Source organism: Musa acuminata, chromosome BXJ2-3 (assembly GCF_036884655.1).
Source record: "Musa acuminata AAA Group cultivar baxijiao chromosome BXJ2-3, Cavendish_Baxijiao_AAA, whole genome shotgun sequence".
Lineage (NCBI taxonomy): Eukaryota > Viridiplantae > Streptophyta > Magnoliopsida > Zingiberales > Musaceae > Musa > Musa acuminata.
This window is the reverse complement of record NC_088340.1, coordinates 947,405-963,340: the sequence shown is the minus strand read 5'-3', so window position 1 is coordinate 963,340 and position 15,936 is coordinate 947,405. Positions and strand designations below refer to the sequence as shown.

Here is a 15,936-nt window from a genome sequence, read left to right as displayed (position 1 = left end):
ATATGACATTATTGGCAGAACACTTTACGAACAACTGACAAAGTGCTCGAGACAAATACAATACGTTCGATCACAAGGCTACAAATTTGAAGTAGACGAAGACAAACACTCCTTTGTCGGGCTTTATTTACGTCCCAACTCTAAAAACCCAACGATAGAGATTAGAGGAGCAAGGAAATGAAACACATATAGCCTATTGTACCGCTGTACTATAGTGACGTACATGTAGCTGCTGGAATTTGCAACGAGGAACGCTTTGTCCTCCATCAATGCTTCAGCAGCAGGGGTCGAATCATTGCGTTGTCTTCATGATCAAGAATCTGCACGCACACAAGGAATTGCAAGTCAGTTGAGTCACACAGACCATCTGCTCTGCACATAAGAAGGGCGCACGTAGGAAGCACTTACATGGCAATGGTAGACGTAACCTGGCTCAGCTGTTGCATCAAACGGGTAGTGCGCGTCTCTATCGATGAGCTTAAACGTCACCACGATCGTGGTCATGTAGCCCGGCTCGATCTTCACTATGTTCTTCCACGTCTTCTCGTCCTCCGGCACGGCTTTCAGCTGCCCCGTCGCATGCGCCTTCACGTTGCACTTGACGGCGTCGTTCTTCCGCGTCATGCACGCTTTGAACGCCTCCAGATTCACCAGCTCCCTCACCCGCACCGCCTGAAACGTCGCCAGATGCAGGTGAAGAGGGTGGTTGTCCCCTGTCAGGTTTATCACCTCCCACACCTCGGTGCTCCCCTGCTTCGGCGTCTCCGTCGCCGGGTCCTCCAGTCTCTTCCCGTTGATATACAGGTGCGTCGGCTCGCCCGTCGTGCTCTGGTACTCGTACAACACGATGTACCTCCGTACCGTCCCCTCCTTCTCGTCCGCCTTGGGGTAATTGGTCATCAAGCCCGCTGGAATCCTAGAGTCGTCCTTGGTCTTCTTGGGAGATACGACGAACTTCATGACCTTGCTGCTCAGGGTGCTCACCGGGTCTCCGCCGGGAAATGGGTACGGCGCGCTATTCGTTAGCCTGACGGTGGAAGTTTTTGATTCGGAGAAGTCGACGACGACGTCGAAGATCTCGGCCGGTGCAAGGAGAATCCACGACGCGGTGACGGGCTTCCGGAGGTACGACACGTCGGAGCCGATGACGGTGAAGGACGAGCCGTTGGACAAGGAGAGGTTGAAGTAACGGGCGTTGCTGCTGTTTAGGATACGGAAGCGATACCTGCGGCGCTGGACTGCGAGGTACGGCCACGCCTTGCCGTTGACCACGATGACCTCCCCGAAGTACTCGGGCTGCCACTGCGGGTGGATGGTGGGGTTGTTGCCGGTGTAGTTCATGTAGAGGGAGCCGTCATCGTAGAAGCTCCGGTCGTCGAGGACGAGCTGGCGGTCGTACTCGTCTCCGGTGGGGAGGCCGAAGGGGGCCTCCGCCAAGGGGTTGCGGATGACGTAGGTGCCGATGAGGCCGGCGAGGAGGTTGGCGCGGGTGAGGCCGAGGGCGTGGTCGTGGTACCAGAGGTTGCCAGGGTGCTGCACGTTGGGGTAATGGTAGGTGGCTTGCGTCCACTTGGGGCCCTTGTCACGGAAGTCGGCGGTGTACCACGCGAAGGCGCTGCCGTCGGACTGCGGCTCATGGACGCCGCCGTGGAGATGGACGACAGCAGGGACTCCGCCGTGCTTGGCGATGGCCACCGGGACCGTCGGGTCCCAAGGCAGGATGTGCTTCTCCGGGAGGTGGTTCTCCCAGGTAACGTTGAGTGGGACCCCCTGCAGGGCCTCGATGGTGGGGCCTGGGAATGTGGCCGCCTCGCGGCTGGCGCCGTAGACGAATAGGGTGGTGGCGGGCAAATCCCGGTGGAACTTCTGCATGAACATGTAAAGGAGAAATTACATAGATTAACATTATATATACCATGATTTTAATACATTAAATTTAACTATGTAAGACCTATCGACCATGCAACAATTCACTAAGATGTCTCCACATGTCCTAATAAACTACAGTAAGTTTCAAGGAAATAGAATGTTACCCATTTCTTATGGAACATGCCAATGGTGAGACTGATAGACTTTGGATGGCCATCCTGCGTGGAATAGCCATAGATCTTGGGCACGATGGGGAGAGGTTCGATGTACTTCTTCAGAGAGTGAGCTATCCTTCGAAGGGTCTTATCGGTCACAGCAGGAGGCGTTCGGTTTCCGGCAGCGAGGCCGACGATTAGGACGAGAACAGCGAGCACCAACTTGGCCATCATCGATTTGCGGTGGATATCCTGCGACGAACAAGAACTATTGCCACCATAAGAGCACGATAAAGAGCTTACTTAACATGCAGCATGATTATGGGGTCGGATGTGGCAAGCACAAGCAACTATATGTATATATATATCTCTACATGATTGGTCTTGAACATGGTAGGTCATCTTGAGTTGCTTGCCACGCATGAAACAATTGCGGCATACGTAGATTAAAGAGAGAAGAATAATGCTTTTGACACAAATTGGGCTGTTTGAGCTATATGGTGCATGTAGGTGAGGTGGGTTTGGTAGGGAAGTGATCAAAGTAGGGTGCCTTGCTTCCCATAAGCTTAGATACGGTTGGTAACTATTAATAAGATAGCATTTACTAGATCGACTCCATTCTAAATCCCGGTAGAAATTGTCTATAGACAGCTCTCTCTTTCAAGAGAAAGTGTACATTGGTAGCCATGCATGCAATTGAGAACTCATCTCTCTCTCTCTCTCTCTCTCTCTCTCTCTCTCTCCTTGTGCCTGTGAGATTGTATGAAACACTGGTGGTTATCCATCCATATGAGGACTGACAAGACGAGGAACGAGAAGGGAGATGACAAGAAGAAAGGAAACCTTGCCTATTGTAAGGGAGATGTCGTAGCTTTGGAGTCCGGAAAGAGCAACAAGCCGTGATGGAATGGCCGAGGGCGTGCACAAGCTCCATCCATATACACACCCAACAAAACCAACGCGTCAACATGCACTATCTCTACACGTTACGTGAGAGAATGGTCTAAGAGAGCCGATCAAAGTTTTTGTCTTCAGCTAACAAAGGGCTACAAAACAACGGCACCAGTCGATGGATGACATCCCACATCATTATCAGAAAGATTCCTCTTCGTTGAAACATCCTCATCATCCTGTGACTGCTTTGAGCTTTTGAGCATTAGAAGCATTCGTTCGTGTTCAACGCTAGCCGCGGAGTGGTTAGCACATAGTGGTATCATGTTTTCTTCCATGGGATGATCATGAAAGGTCAGCTGCTAAGTTTTTGTGAAGGCTCGGTTGGTAAGATATAAAAAGCCTCGAGGAAGGACATGGTCGACAATCTTCACATCCTTCTTTTTGGATTTGTTAGGCAAGTCGATCCGGCATGAGAAAGAGTTGACACTCTCTTCTGCCAAACGGATGCAGGAGTTCCACTTCTTGCAGCTGGCTAGCCAACTATTTTGACAAGCGTGCTTCTCTCCATGGAAGATTTTTGCAAGCCCACTGTTTGTCAAACCAACACTCATTACATGCATGAAACGTTAATTAGTGATCTTGCTTCCTCATAGGAGGATACTCACCTTTCAAATACATAGTTTATGAACGTAATGCTAAGGAACAGCACTTCCATGTAGGTAGGCGATGAGGCTTTTGTAGGTGGAGAGAAGCTTATGGGTAAAGGGCAAAAGAGAGACGCCGTAGCTCTTCCACGGGCCCTCATCGTGGGCCCGCACGAATCTTGATGAAGCTTATATCGATTCTGCACCCGTCTTCAAGACGGGACACGAGTCGACGACAGCGCGAGTGTGCATCGAGGGCCTGCGCGAATCTCGGTGAGATCCATCATGATTCTACGCGAAACTCAAAGCGTCGTCTCATGGAGACTTGTTTCTTCTACTTGCGTGCTCGAGTCCTGGTTTCGTTTGGTGGCCGAGCGACATGGCGGAGGAACAACTTGGAGGACATTTGAATTCCACGCTGTGAGGTCGGTTCTCCTTTCGCTAGTAGATAAAGATTGGACCTTTGCATGCGGTGATAAAGGAGGAGTTCCTCTTCCGAGGACCTGCTTTTGATGGGTCAAAACCTTGAAGTGAAGATCTTTATGGCATCACCTACTACGTCGACTTTGTGTTTGATGATAAGCCTCTATGCCCCACTCGGAGAACCATAGCAGTAGGAAAGAAGTCGGATCGTTGCAGAGAAAAGATCGGCCTTTTCGGCTTATGTGACGTGTTATGGACGATGGGATTAGGCTGTATCTTTTTTTTTTCTCGCGATTAGGCTATATCTTAGATAAGAAACGTATAAGACACAAATTGTGTGTTATTTGGTATATGAGATTGCAACATCGTATAAGTTAATTGTACTACAGTGGTTAGGATTTAGAAGTTGAGATTTTAGTACAGGTTTAACACTTCTATATAACCACAAAATGATGATCAAGAACGATCAATCTCTTCTTGCTTGGTCTTCTCTGTTTCCATTGTCTATTGGAAACCAAACCACAAGAAATTGGCAACTGCTTGAAGCTTGATGTACTTGTATGCTGTCCCTGGTTTTAGTATGTCTTATTCTCTTGGCTTCCGGCATCACGATGCTATTCTCATAAGGGCACGTTAGAACCTGGTAGTGAATGACTTGTTGGTGAAGAATTTAAAGAAGATAGATGAAGCTGAATGTTTATGGACGAGTGAGGACAATGAAGGAGATAATGAGAATAATGATAGCCATTTGGAGATGGGACATTGGCAAAGGAAGGAAGCGGGCAAAGGAAAACTAAGAAGCTACTGATGGTGATAACAATAATGATTTGTGAGGCGTATGTTGTCAAAGTGTTGAAAAGGCTACTTTGTAGAGTGGGAGTGATGATGTTCCTATTGATGCACACCCAAATGAACATAGTAATACGTATGTAGACAAACTACTTGATTTTTAGCAGACCCCAAAGTTTAAGATCATTTCGGAGCTGTCAAAAGCAGCAAAGGATCCCTTAGTTTATTCCAGGATGCAGCTTGGAGAGCTTTGCACACTGAGCTTGCAGTATGTTCGCTTTGTGATGAGCTTTGCATCTCTATCTTACACAACTCTTTGACAGAAAAGCTATCAAATTAATGTGCGATGCAGTTGGATTTGAAGTACAAAAAATTATTGGAACCTATTATATGGGTCTGGCCACATGATTTGTTTTACTGTCACTAAGCTGCGTCGAGGGAAATATCACCAATTAATTATTTGGTTTGGCTGATTCCAGATAACTTTGCACAGGTCCTTCAAATGGTTATTTCTAAAACTTGATTTAATACAGAAAAAAATGTAGTGTCAGGGGAACTCTTTTATACTAAAAATTTGTGTTGCTAAATCCTAGAGTAGTTTCTTCAATAAGTACAAACTATGGTGCTCTCATGGTAGTTAGTAGATTGAACAAGAAGATGAATCAATCATAAGGTGATTCCGAGTTTGCTTCTAATGATAACTATGCAACTTTCTCTATCTGTGATTAAAACATGTCCATATCATTGGAGATTGAAGGAACTGGGTACCTTTTAGCTTTAGGAAACTGATACAGGAGAGGATGCTGGGTGCATTGTCCCTTCAGCTACTACAGAAGGGGTATGTGGTAAATTTGCAGCAACTGGATATGGGATTAGGTAGTTTCAAAATCTATCTGCAATTCAGCTCAGGAAGAAGGAAATTTCTTGGCCATGGTGCAGCCATTTCTAAATGTGTTGGCTTTGCTTAGTAAATGGCAACCCATAATTTCCTCTATATAGGATTTCTAGAATCTTTCATGTATTTTTTTGGCTGGAATATGTTTGGTTTTGGTGCAATTGCTAGATTAGTGGTTTATCTGTCGAGATTTTAAATCTGGATCATATTAGGCATGGACTAGTATTTAGTAGTTCAGTCATGCATCAATATATAGCTTGATATCAGTAGCATAGCATTCATTTTTATTTATTTTATTATTCTATTTAATAATATCGAGTGGTACAGGTTGATATACTGCCTGATACGTTAGCACGGTTATTGAAATCGTTGGCGCGTCGCATGTTTAACTTCGTCTCTCTCATGGAATTCCTTCTATAAGTGGGCATATTAGATGTGGCATTGTTTAGCAAGTGGTGTTGTATTAGTTTAACTGTGTTGTTCTAGGATCTTAAATCTTATTTCTAGTCTGGAATATGTTTGGCCTTTTCTTGTCTTCCTTTGTTTCATCTTTACATGGTATCCTCTCATACGAAATCTGGAGGATCTTAGGGTGGCTTGCACAAATGTACAAATGATCAGTACTTGACTATAACAATGACATGTTTTTGCAAGGTCATATATAAAATAATCAATCATTTTAGCTGAGATTGATAGGCACAGAGAAATAATAGAGTAGTTAATCTTGTTATGCAGTCACTAGAGCAAGGACTTACCAACTCCTATCCATGTGTACTATATGCCTGAACCTTAATGGGGTTTCTATTGATTTGAATTAACTCTTGTGTTAATAAAGTTAATTCCATAAGAGCCACACAATTGGAGTTTGCAGTACCATTTTCTGGTTGAAACACATTAATCTGTTGCAAATATGGAGTGTCATTAGTTGGTGATCCTTATTTCTACTTTCTCTAGTTTGGTCCATAAGAAATAGTTAGCCTAATTCCTTCCGGAACACAAGCAAGTGCTTCAGATAAAATTTAGTTATGCAATAGCTAATCCAACCAAAATATCTGACCAAGGTTCAACAAATGTGTCCAAGATACATATCTCTCTGATCTTGAACATTTGACCTGCTCACTAACTATTATGTTGGCTGATAGGATTACAAAGCTCTCTGTATTCTAAACTGCATGCCAAAAATGCAGAAGCTATGCTGCTTGATCCCCCGGCCAATCCCTGTATCTTTAGACTTTTTATAAACCCTCACCCTTCCTGTCATCATGTCCTTGTACTAAAAGTAAGTGACAAATCTCCTAATGCTACTAAAGCTGACGAGCAACATCCAAAGACTTGTTGCATTTACATTGATTTTGCTGCACACTGTCTAATATAGTCTCAGCTTTTGTCCATTATTCATCTGTTTCTGTCTCTCTGTCTTCTACCAGCCAAGATGGGAGGACTGGTGTGTGGGTATCACATGGGTATTGGTAACCACTCTTTGCATCATTCCCCTGGTGACTCCCAGTGAAAGGCTGCTGACTACCTCTATCTTTGAGACTAAGTTTTGACTGTTGGAGAAAAGGAAAGCAAATCTATCAACTGTGGAACCAAACCTGATCATACCGGCATCTTCTTTTTATCATGCATTTGCAGCTCTGGACTTTCTTTATCCGTCCATCGAGGACTGTGGCACTGAACAATGCCGGTAAGTCATCATCTTTATAGTTTATACTAGTCTTATATATTTTGTGGTTGCATATGTGGTTGTTCTCAGTGCCTTTGAAGTTATTTCTTTATGGCTTCATCCTTTCTTACTCTACACTCATTGTCGCCAATCGAGAGAAGTGGACCTTAAGTTTATTTGTGGATACTCTCATTTCTCATGCTCTCAGGCTGTATTGAGTAATGCACATTTGTCTGAGTAGTAAATCCTTCTATTGCCATGATATTCCTTAGGGTAGAAGAATGGCTAAGTCTACCAAACCAAGATTTTCTTATCTTGTTCTCTTGGTAATTACAACTTTTTAGGCAACAGTCAGTAGCATCAAAGAGAGTGGAAAGCACATGAACAAGGGGGCAGTAAAATGTCCAGCCAAAGGTAACACCAAGAATGCTGACAGTTTGGAGCACCACTGAGTCACCACTTACAGAAAACCATAACAGCAACACTTGATCCCATATCCTACATACCTTCTTTTTACATGATAATACAAGCATTAGTGTTTTCATCACTGAAAAGATGGGTACCATAATAACCATTATCAACTTGGTTACTGAGATAGTAAGGGCTTGGGTAGCAGTTGTAGTAACCAGCGTAGGGGGAGATCTGAGAGGTCCTGAGGTGCATCATCTGAGGCTGCATGTATCTGCTTTCATGCACCACCATGTTGTGCCCTCTCAAATTGTTCACCATGGATGATGATGGATGGGTCTGGTAGCCCTGCATGTTCACCGTCACTGGAGACTGGTATTGACCCCCACATTGTGGTGGGTGTCCTGTGTAGCCTTTGAAAGCATTTCCTGGCAAGCATCCATTGGTTCCACCAAGCCCAGGGGGGCCAAGACCCATCACCCCATTGTTGCCCTGAACTTTAGGATTGCCATTGACCACCCTGTTGTTAGCTCCAGCATTGGTGCCTTTTTGTTGCGACTCATTTGGACTTTTGATGTGGTTTTGGTTAGCATTTTCTCCCCCCTTCCTGTTGCATCCAATTTTGGCATTTGCACCAGCTTTTCCATTGCCGTTCCCACTTTGCTTTGCGTTGGTTGGGGCGTTGTTTGCCTGCCTCATGAAATTAGTTTGCTTCATCTTACTATCAAGATTTTGCATATCAGCATCATCTTCTTCTTCGTCATAATCTACATCCTCATCGTCATCATCATCATCATCAAAGTCTTCCTCATCGGAGCTGGATGGGGAAAGCTTGTTGTGCTGGTTCTTGAAGGCTTTGAGGCCTCGCATGAGGCCTTGTTTGTCTTGTTCTTTGTTGTTTTTGTTGGCATCCTTCATGGGGTTGGCTACTTGCTTCTGCTGCTGCTTTTGCTGGTTGAGCTGCTGAGTCTGGTTGATCTTTTGAGTCCATAGCTCTGCATGCTTACGTGCTTTGATCAGCTTCCTGATCAGAGTTTCAGAGTCCACATTTCCTGAAACTGTGACCTTCTGCTGTTCTACATCTATGCTTACTGAGAAGACTCCTGAATCAGATGCAAACACAGTTAAATGATGAACATTATTACTCAATAGACATCAAGTTTCTAGCCACACTTTGTATCTGCTGTCTTTCTTACAATGTGCTTGTGGCCACAAGATAAATCATGGACATCCACAAGGAACAAAAGAGAACATGCATTGTGCTTCTAGTTTCATACTGTAACCTTGAAAACTCTGCATGTAGACCAGAGATGTAGCAGAAACACAAACTAAAGCCTTCCATCAGAGAGACTTCATGAGCATCTTTTTTTCCTTTAAGAGAACATTCTTGGACTGGAGTTGTGGAAATCAACCCCCAAATATTCGCATTTAAGAGTACTATAATCAAGTAGCAGAAGAACTTGCATGAAACAAGTGGAACTTGGTATTCCAGTAAAAGATCATCTCAAGCAAAACTTTTAGCAAAAATGGATAACTGTGGAAGAGTGATAAAAGTCTTTTTGAAACAGCATTATCTTCAGAAAACAGAACATGATGAAAATATGTTCTGGAGAGGGAAAATAAGACAGAGCTAAAGATCCTGGAATTAAGTACCTTCAGTTCTATGGAGGAGTTTCTTTACTTTAAGCTTGCATCCATCACAATGTATGTTCACCTTCAGGATGTGGGTCTGCAAGAACCAAACAAACAGTCTCCTGCACTTAATCTTCTAACTGAATACAAAGAAAAGAAAGGAAGAGAAATACCTGGATTTTTAGGAGCTCGAAGTCTTCACCCTTACCCATTTCCACTGCTGATTCCTCCTGCTGTCTGAGAGATCAAAAATGAATCAGGAACCAAAGTTTTCTCTAAGAAGCTAAGCCTCTACTAAGACAACCCTGGGAAGCCTTTGCATGCAAGACTACCCTGCAGCATGGGAAGCTGCTTCACCGGTCTCCTTCTTTCCCTCTATATATTTCAGGAAGGAACCTCCCACAGGAAACTCCTTTTGTCCTACTTTTTTTCTTTTATCCTTTTGTCCTACTTGCACTATGATACATACACATATTCACCTACTCTCCCTTTTCTTTTTCTTTTTTTACTTATTTCTTACCTCGATAGACTACAATAGTATCTTCTTTTTTAACTGTCTTAGGAGGACATTATTCAGGGAGAGAGTGTTGTGAGTAGATATGGCTTGTGGAAGATTAAATATACAGTCGAGCAGAGGAGCTAACCAACTGCGACCTGATCTGACCTGACCTCTGCACTGTTTAGTGTAGTAGGCATAGCCTGTACAGGATCGTCCCTTGGCCTCGTCCCTGACATACAAAGCCACACAAGCTTGCATTCCATACCCATTTTGATCCTTCTTTTTCTTTCTCTTTCATCAACTTCGTTCCTGAGATCAAAAGATGTGGAGAAAGTTGGGCAAGATAATGCCTTTCTTGCCCCCAAACGTTTTACTATGCTCAAACTGTTCTTTGGGGCAAATAAGCATAATCGCCACATCATAGGCTTGGTCGTATTAATGTAATAACACAACTCAGCCTAATAAAGCTTGTAATTTTATCATGGTACTTGAAATAAAAGCACAGGACGATGAAATCCATATTTGAGAGCTTTAGGTTTCCTTTTGCAATGAGATAAAAAAACTTATCAGGAAGATTGACACCTCAATCCTATAATCTCAAAACTAATCATGGATGGCTCCAGTGGAAAGATTAATTTCGTTGAACATGATACATGGACCAAATGTGCATATATATATGTGTATGGATAGATATTTCTTTACTATGTTATAACTTGTCCTTTTGTGGTCTGTTTTTCTTTTCCAAATTTTACTCCTTCCATTCAAGGAGTACATGACATGCATACGTATGGAACTCTTAAATATTTTGACTGTGGACATTGCACCTTAACCATTAAATACCTCCTCAGAGATTCCTTGTAGCATGTTGGTTTAACAAGAGCTGCTGGTTTTCTCTTATTTCTATCGTGGTCAGTTTTTCCTTGGGCTGGCTTTGGGTATAGATCTCTTCTGTAGGTGGTGAGCAAACATGAAAGATGAAGACTCTTCCTGCAATCAGCATGTTTGTCATGTGTTACTGTTGGTCTTCGCAAATGCTTGGCAACGCACTCGGAGTAAACTTTGACCTTCACAAGAAACTTCTCATTTTTCATCATATGTGGCATATCTAATGTTAAGGTATATGCTAAATGGCCCACTAACATGCATCTACCATTATCCTTAGAGTGGATGCATGGTATTTCTTTGCATGGAAGGATTACATTACTTGACTGCTATTTTTTACACTAGTTAAACAGACAAATCAAAGATTCAAAATGTTAAACATGATGTGCTTCGCTAATTCTTTGACACAATCATGTTTTCTTGGTTGTCCATGGCATTGATATTATGTTAGATGTTCTATAGGCCGTTTGAGGTCTAAACCATTGTTCTGGTCACATTTAAGTTGGAACTAGTCTTTTCGCTTCTAGTGCCACTTAACCAGTAATGTGCATTTAATTTGTAAGTAAACAAACTTTTGCGTCAAATGACCTGGTATAATCGAGGCCTTAATCCCATTATTGAGATTGGCAACCTCTTTTTATCATGTTTCATTGTCTTTATAGATGCTAGCTTTGTGCATAGCATATATTATATTGTTAAGATTTTTATCTTTAGCTCAAATTTCTTCAATAAAAATCTGGCTTTTTTTTTGTTATTATTACTTTTGCCAAAGATTTGAAGGTGCCTAGTTATTTCTATGCAGATTCCGATCCCAGAAACAACTTTTAAAACATGCTGGAGGGCTCTTCCGCATTTTCGTTCCTTTAGGTCAATTAGCTGAACCTGTGTATAGCCATCCTTGGCTTATTCCAAACATATATTACCTAACTTTTGCTTTATTAATTATATTGTTCAGTTTGATGGAGAGTTAAAAGATTCACTCATCCAACATTCTTGTTCTTATCTTCTTTGCTTCTTGTATATGCTGATTGTCTATATAATATATATATATATATCATATATTTCCTATTTGAGCTAATTCTGGGCTGAGCTTCATTATCTGTATCTACAGGCACTTCACCTTCATTTTCCTTGAGTTGTATCATCCTTCAAGTTGTTCAGTTGGAAAGAAAAAAAATGCTTTATCCTTTTTCATGGGCAATTCTTAGTTTTAGCTGGTTCATGCCTTTTTATGGTTTTCAAGTTCCAGTAAAGAATGTTAAATACTGTTAATTGCATCTCTGCTTCTCGTTCTATCTTAATCTTCATAATTTCCATTTTATTCTTGACTTGTCTTTGGCATCACCCACTTTTCTGCTGATTTCAATATTTGGGTACATACATGCTGACTTGCATGTAAGTGTAGATCCTCAACAGAAATGAATTGTGAACTATAGTGTATATTTCTTCTGGATGGAACAATGTAGAACCTTTTCGTGTATAATCTTTCAGGTTCACGAGTGGTCCGCTGCTCATGGCATTTACCTTCGTTCTTTGTTGAATTCGTACGGTGCTTAACAGGTAAGAATCCATTTTGTACCCTTTTTCTTTTGTCCAATATATCTTTCTGTAACTTTTTCTTAAACTCAGCCCTCAAATTTTGGTCATTTTCTTTGGTATTTGAAGGACGATCACAAATGCCTTATAATGGATGAATAACTACACTATTTCCCTGAGGAGACAATTCTTGGCAATGTTCTTTCATGTGTCGATGAGCGGATGACGAATCACACACCGTGTCGAAACAAAGAAATAATCTTCCATCTTGTGAATGCAGCCAGCATGGAAACATCTTCCGTTGCAAATTTAGATGCCGTGCCGCCATCTTACTCGAACAACCAGTATGCTCCGCAGTTCCTTATCTCTGTTCTCACGATACAAATCTGAGGAAGTGTGATATGCTAATGCATCGGCGGTACGTACATGATTCTACTTTTAGAATGTCCCTTAGATGTGTTTTACATTGAATTGTTATCTATTACCTTGATCGAAAATTAAAATAAGATAGTTGACCAGCCCTGTTTTGAGAATTAAAGTCCTTTTTTTTATCTTTCAACTTAAAACTAGGATTTGGTGGCCAGCATGTGCTATTCTATGCTCTTGATTCTGTGTGGCGAGCATGGTACCTGTTCTATGCTGGTCCTCTTTGGTAACCAGCCCAACGCCTTGCATGTTCTAGTTTGATTTGGCTATCTATCTAGGTTGAGGTTCCTGGTTCAGGTTCATGTATGTGTGTGTTCATGTTGGAAGGGTTTCACCAGCCATGTAGAAGTGTGCTGACACCCTCTACCACTGTACCCCATTATTCAAGTTTGTCCTTCTTGACACCATTGCCACTCTCTTCTTCTGCCCTTACTTAGCTAGAAAATTTCAGTGCAGATGATACCAGTTGTTTATGCCCTGTAAGAGTTTGCAAATCAGAATTCTCTCTTGTTTACACCATATGAGATGTCAAAATGGCAGCCATCGGATTACTTCATGAAAATTCTACTCCACGCAGACAGGCGCATTGGTTTATCATTATTTGATTTTAGTTTCTAGTATCAAAATTTTTCGTATAATAATACAATTAAAACTTTTTTGTGTTTATAATTTTACTTAAAGAGTTTGTTTTCAGGTGTATTCAAGTGCCACCAAAAATCCCAGAGACGTCGACCAAATATGTCCGACAGCCGATCTATTGGAAGATTTCTTTGGTGCAGAACCTGATGAGATATGAGATGACACCCCAAGTTAGCGGACGCATGTGGAACTCGGAACGCACTCGAATTCTGCTTGCTATCGAACCTTTGCTTCCGCTTACGGTGTCGTGAGATGGAGATCGAAAGCAGTTTCCCAATGGCGTGGATCTCCATTTCCATCATATCGTGAGAGATTTCATCCTTGAGGTCTAAGAAAGATGGGAATCGGGTCAAAAGCAGTTGATGACGCTGATGGAATCATGTGTTGGGCAACTTAATTCATATTGCGGTCAATTCCTTGGGAAGCTAAGTTGACAATCTTGACATGATGGGTTGGGTGTGGATCTAAATCTCGACTCCGTCGTTCTCCCACCGGCACATGCTGACCCACACCCAGTTGAAGGAGCTCATCGAGTGGTCCGGGTTGGTGAACTACCAGTGATTCATTTTTCTCTTCCACCTAATCCCTCTGAAACCGAAGACCACTGATTCGCAACCATCATTCCAAGGCTTTCTCTCTCTCTCTCTCTCTCTTTCTCTCTCTTCTGTGCAAGCCAAGCCTATGGCCGCTTCTTTCTCCTACTTGGGTGCGTGTGTGAGGTACGTACTCTCACTCGACTCACTCCAGCCCCTTAATCCTACTGTACTGAAATGTGATGCCGCCTTCAATTTTGCAGATGCATCGACTGCTGCTGGTTTTGTTTCTCGACTCGCCTGACAACTTCAATCCGCTGTCTCCTCCTTCGAGCCATCAAAGCCTGCAGTTCTGTTGACTCGCTTGTCATACGCAAGCTAAGTATTTCTCTAGATGCTGCTAACGTGATCATGGTCCCTTAAGATTGTCATTTTGTGGACACCCAACACCTCTCTTCTTCTTCTTCTTCTGCTTAGGACAAGACGAGCTTGGGATTGCCACGTGAAACCCGCCAAACTAGCCATCAAGAATGCATGTACAACTAGGATTTAACGTGTGTTTGTGGAAGGCAATAAGTGCCTTGGGATCTTTCCTTATCACGCAAGACCATGACTACTTCAACAGTGCCACTCTGACATGTGTTCACCGACAGGTCATCTGAGAGGAGGCGGGTTGTTTAGCTACCGGCCGTCACCTAGAAGAAGACGACGACGACGACGACGACGGCATGGGCCATGGCCATTACTTTGCGGTGCAGAGATGTAGCTGCTACGAGTCAACCGGGTAGGGGATTCGATACGGAGACAGCGGTTGTGTCCGAAGCACGGCGAGCTCGGTGGAGGTGTGTTTCGGATTGATTACGACCCAAAGCTTCACATCGCAGCACAGGAGGTGAAAGATGCTGCGAGGGGGCGGTGGTGCGAAGGGAGGAAGTGCCCCCTCATAATAGTGATAGGAATTTTGCTCTTCATGTGTGTTTTAGGAAGCCATCTCGTGCATTCGCTTTAACAAAATGAGTGAGATTGTATGTCAAGTTCTTCTTAAAGGAGCGAGAAGCGTCGTCATGAACGGTACAAGTTTTGATGGATGTCTGACTGCATATTGGATTCATGTCTAGTTATAAAAATTAGAAGACGACGTGACTATCTATCTCGGGAGGCTCACGTCGAGAACCCTTTTTTTGTGTTTTGGCCTTTGGTGTAAAAGAGAGACTTTGAGCTCGATACTAAGTTGGACGTTCGAGGAGACACATGGAGAGAGATCAAAGTTTGTGACGTAAATCAAGTTTGAATCAAATTGGGTTGGTCGACTCACTTGAGGATGATCATCGACGTCAGATAATAACAATAAAGTAGCTAACTAGTTAGCATACGTAGCTATAACATACAAATCTACCTGTTTTTGAGTGAAGATTGATCCCTTGAGCTAATTTTGCTCCTTAATTCTGATGTAAAGAAGGGGAAGTAGTAGTATATTGGATACAGTTAGTAAGAGAATCTTATTTTAGAGAGAGAGAGAGAGAGTGGTACAAGTAGGGCCAATGCCATAAATGTGGTGTGATATCAATACATCATTAATCACACCAAACCAAACACACAACATATTCAAAAGGAGAAGCCCACTCCACTCCGTTTGCTGCTGTGCTCATCTTCGCTGACCAAACCACTAATATCTTTCTCATTTTATCTTTAATCGACAGCTTAAATCATGTGGGAGGTTCGGTGGAACGAATACAACATATGCTCATCTGCCTAAGCCACTCTTTAGAGGACGACGACTGCAAACACCCACCCCGTTTGGTGATGATGACATGCTGTGGACGCAAAACCAATGGGATCGGACCATGTTAGCAGGCTTAGACGTCATCGAGAGATGCCGTGACACCACGAACGAGTTCGACTCCGAAACCGGTCGTCGCAATGATTGAAGTGGCACCACCGTGACAAGCAACGTGGATTAATTTCATGGCAGAAACGTTGAGAAGGTGATGGCCTATGACGTGCGACGCCATTATCCTCTCTCTCTCTCTCTCCCTCTCTCTCTCT

General features: G+C 43.0%; 2 protein-coding genes and 1 long non-coding RNA gene across 7 annotated transcripts; 1 reads left to right on the top strand and 2 right to left on the bottom strand.

Moving 5' to 3' along the window:
- Nucleotides 1-46: 46 nt before the first annotated feature.
- LOC135606741 (multicopper oxidase LPR1 homolog 1-like) lies at nt 47-2,981 on the bottom strand. 2 transcript variants are annotated; one of them, XM_065097902.1, is made up of 4 exons: nt 2,873-2,981; nt 2,034-2,276; nt 409-1,866; nt 47-320 (listed from the first exon to the last, which is right to left on the bottom strand). In XM_065097902.1, exons 2-4 carry the CDS (start codon nt 2,256-2,258, stop codon nt 267-269), a joined length of 1,737 nt encoding a protein of 578 aa, XP_064953974.1. In that variant the 5' UTR covers nt 2,259-2,276; nt 2,873-2,981; the 3' UTR covers nt 47-266. The 2 variants fall into 2 exon arrangements, with proteins under 2 accessions (XP_064953974.1, XP_064953975.1); XM_065097903.1 differs by having other exon boundaries at nt 2,868-2,969.
- Nucleotides 2,982-3,654: 673 nt separating this feature from the next.
- LOC108952405 (uncharacterized) lies at nt 3,655-15,001 on the top strand. Of its 4 annotated transcripts, none has more exons than XR_010484943.1 (7): nt 3,655-3,987; nt 7,097-7,356; nt 10,788-10,990; nt 12,248-12,316; nt 12,422-12,710; nt 13,413-14,076; nt 14,154-15,001. It is a non-coding gene; the product is annotated as an uncharacterized LOC108952405 (long non-coding RNA). The 4 variants fall into 4 exon arrangements; XR_010484944.1 differs by lacking the exon at nt 10,788-10,990 and having other exon boundaries at nt 3,657-3,987; nt 14,154-14,426; nt 14,544-15,001; XR_010484945.1 differs by lacking the exon at nt 10,788-10,990 and having other exon boundaries at nt 3,657-3,987; nt 14,154-14,444; nt 14,544-15,001.
- On the bottom strand, nt 7,369-10,107 carry LOC135606739 (heavy metal-associated isoprenylated plant protein 37-like). Its single transcript, XM_065097901.1, has 3 exons — nt 9,549-10,107; nt 9,397-9,472; nt 7,369-8,846 (listed from the first exon to the last, which is right to left on the bottom strand). The coding sequence occupies exons 1-3, from the start codon at nt 9,585-9,587 to the stop codon at nt 7,849-7,851; spliced, it is 1,113 nt and encodes a 370-aa protein (XP_064953973.1). The 5' UTR covers nt 9,588-10,107; the 3' UTR covers nt 7,369-7,848.
- Nucleotides 15,002-15,936: the final 935 nt, after the last annotated feature.

Bases quoted from the DNA above. Each gene is read 5' to 3' on its own strand.
- LOC135606739 (XM_065097901.1), bottom strand. From the start codon at position 9,587: ATGGGTAAGGGTGAAGACTTCGAGCTCCTAAAAATCCAG. The intron at 9,473-9,548 runs GTATTTCTCTTC...TGGTTCTTGCAG, and splicing joins TCGAGCTCCTAAAAATCCAG to ACCCACATCCTGAAGGTGAA. The intron at 8,847-9,396 runs GTACTTAATTCC...CATCTGATTCAG, and splicing joins ACTCCTCCATAGAACTGAAG to GAGTCTTCTCAGTAAGCATA.
- LOC135606741 (XM_065097902.1), bottom strand. From the start codon at position 2,258: ATGATGGCCAAGTTGGTGCTCGCTGTTCTCGTCCTAATCGTCGGCCTC. The intron at 1,867-2,033 runs GTAACATTCTAT...ATGTTCATGCAG, and splicing joins GCATGTTCCATAAGAAATGG to AAGTTCCACCGGGATTTGCC. The intron at 321-408 runs GTAAGTGCTTCC...GTGTGCGTGCAG, and splicing joins GTTACGTCTACCATTGCCAT to ATTCTTGATCATGAAGACAA.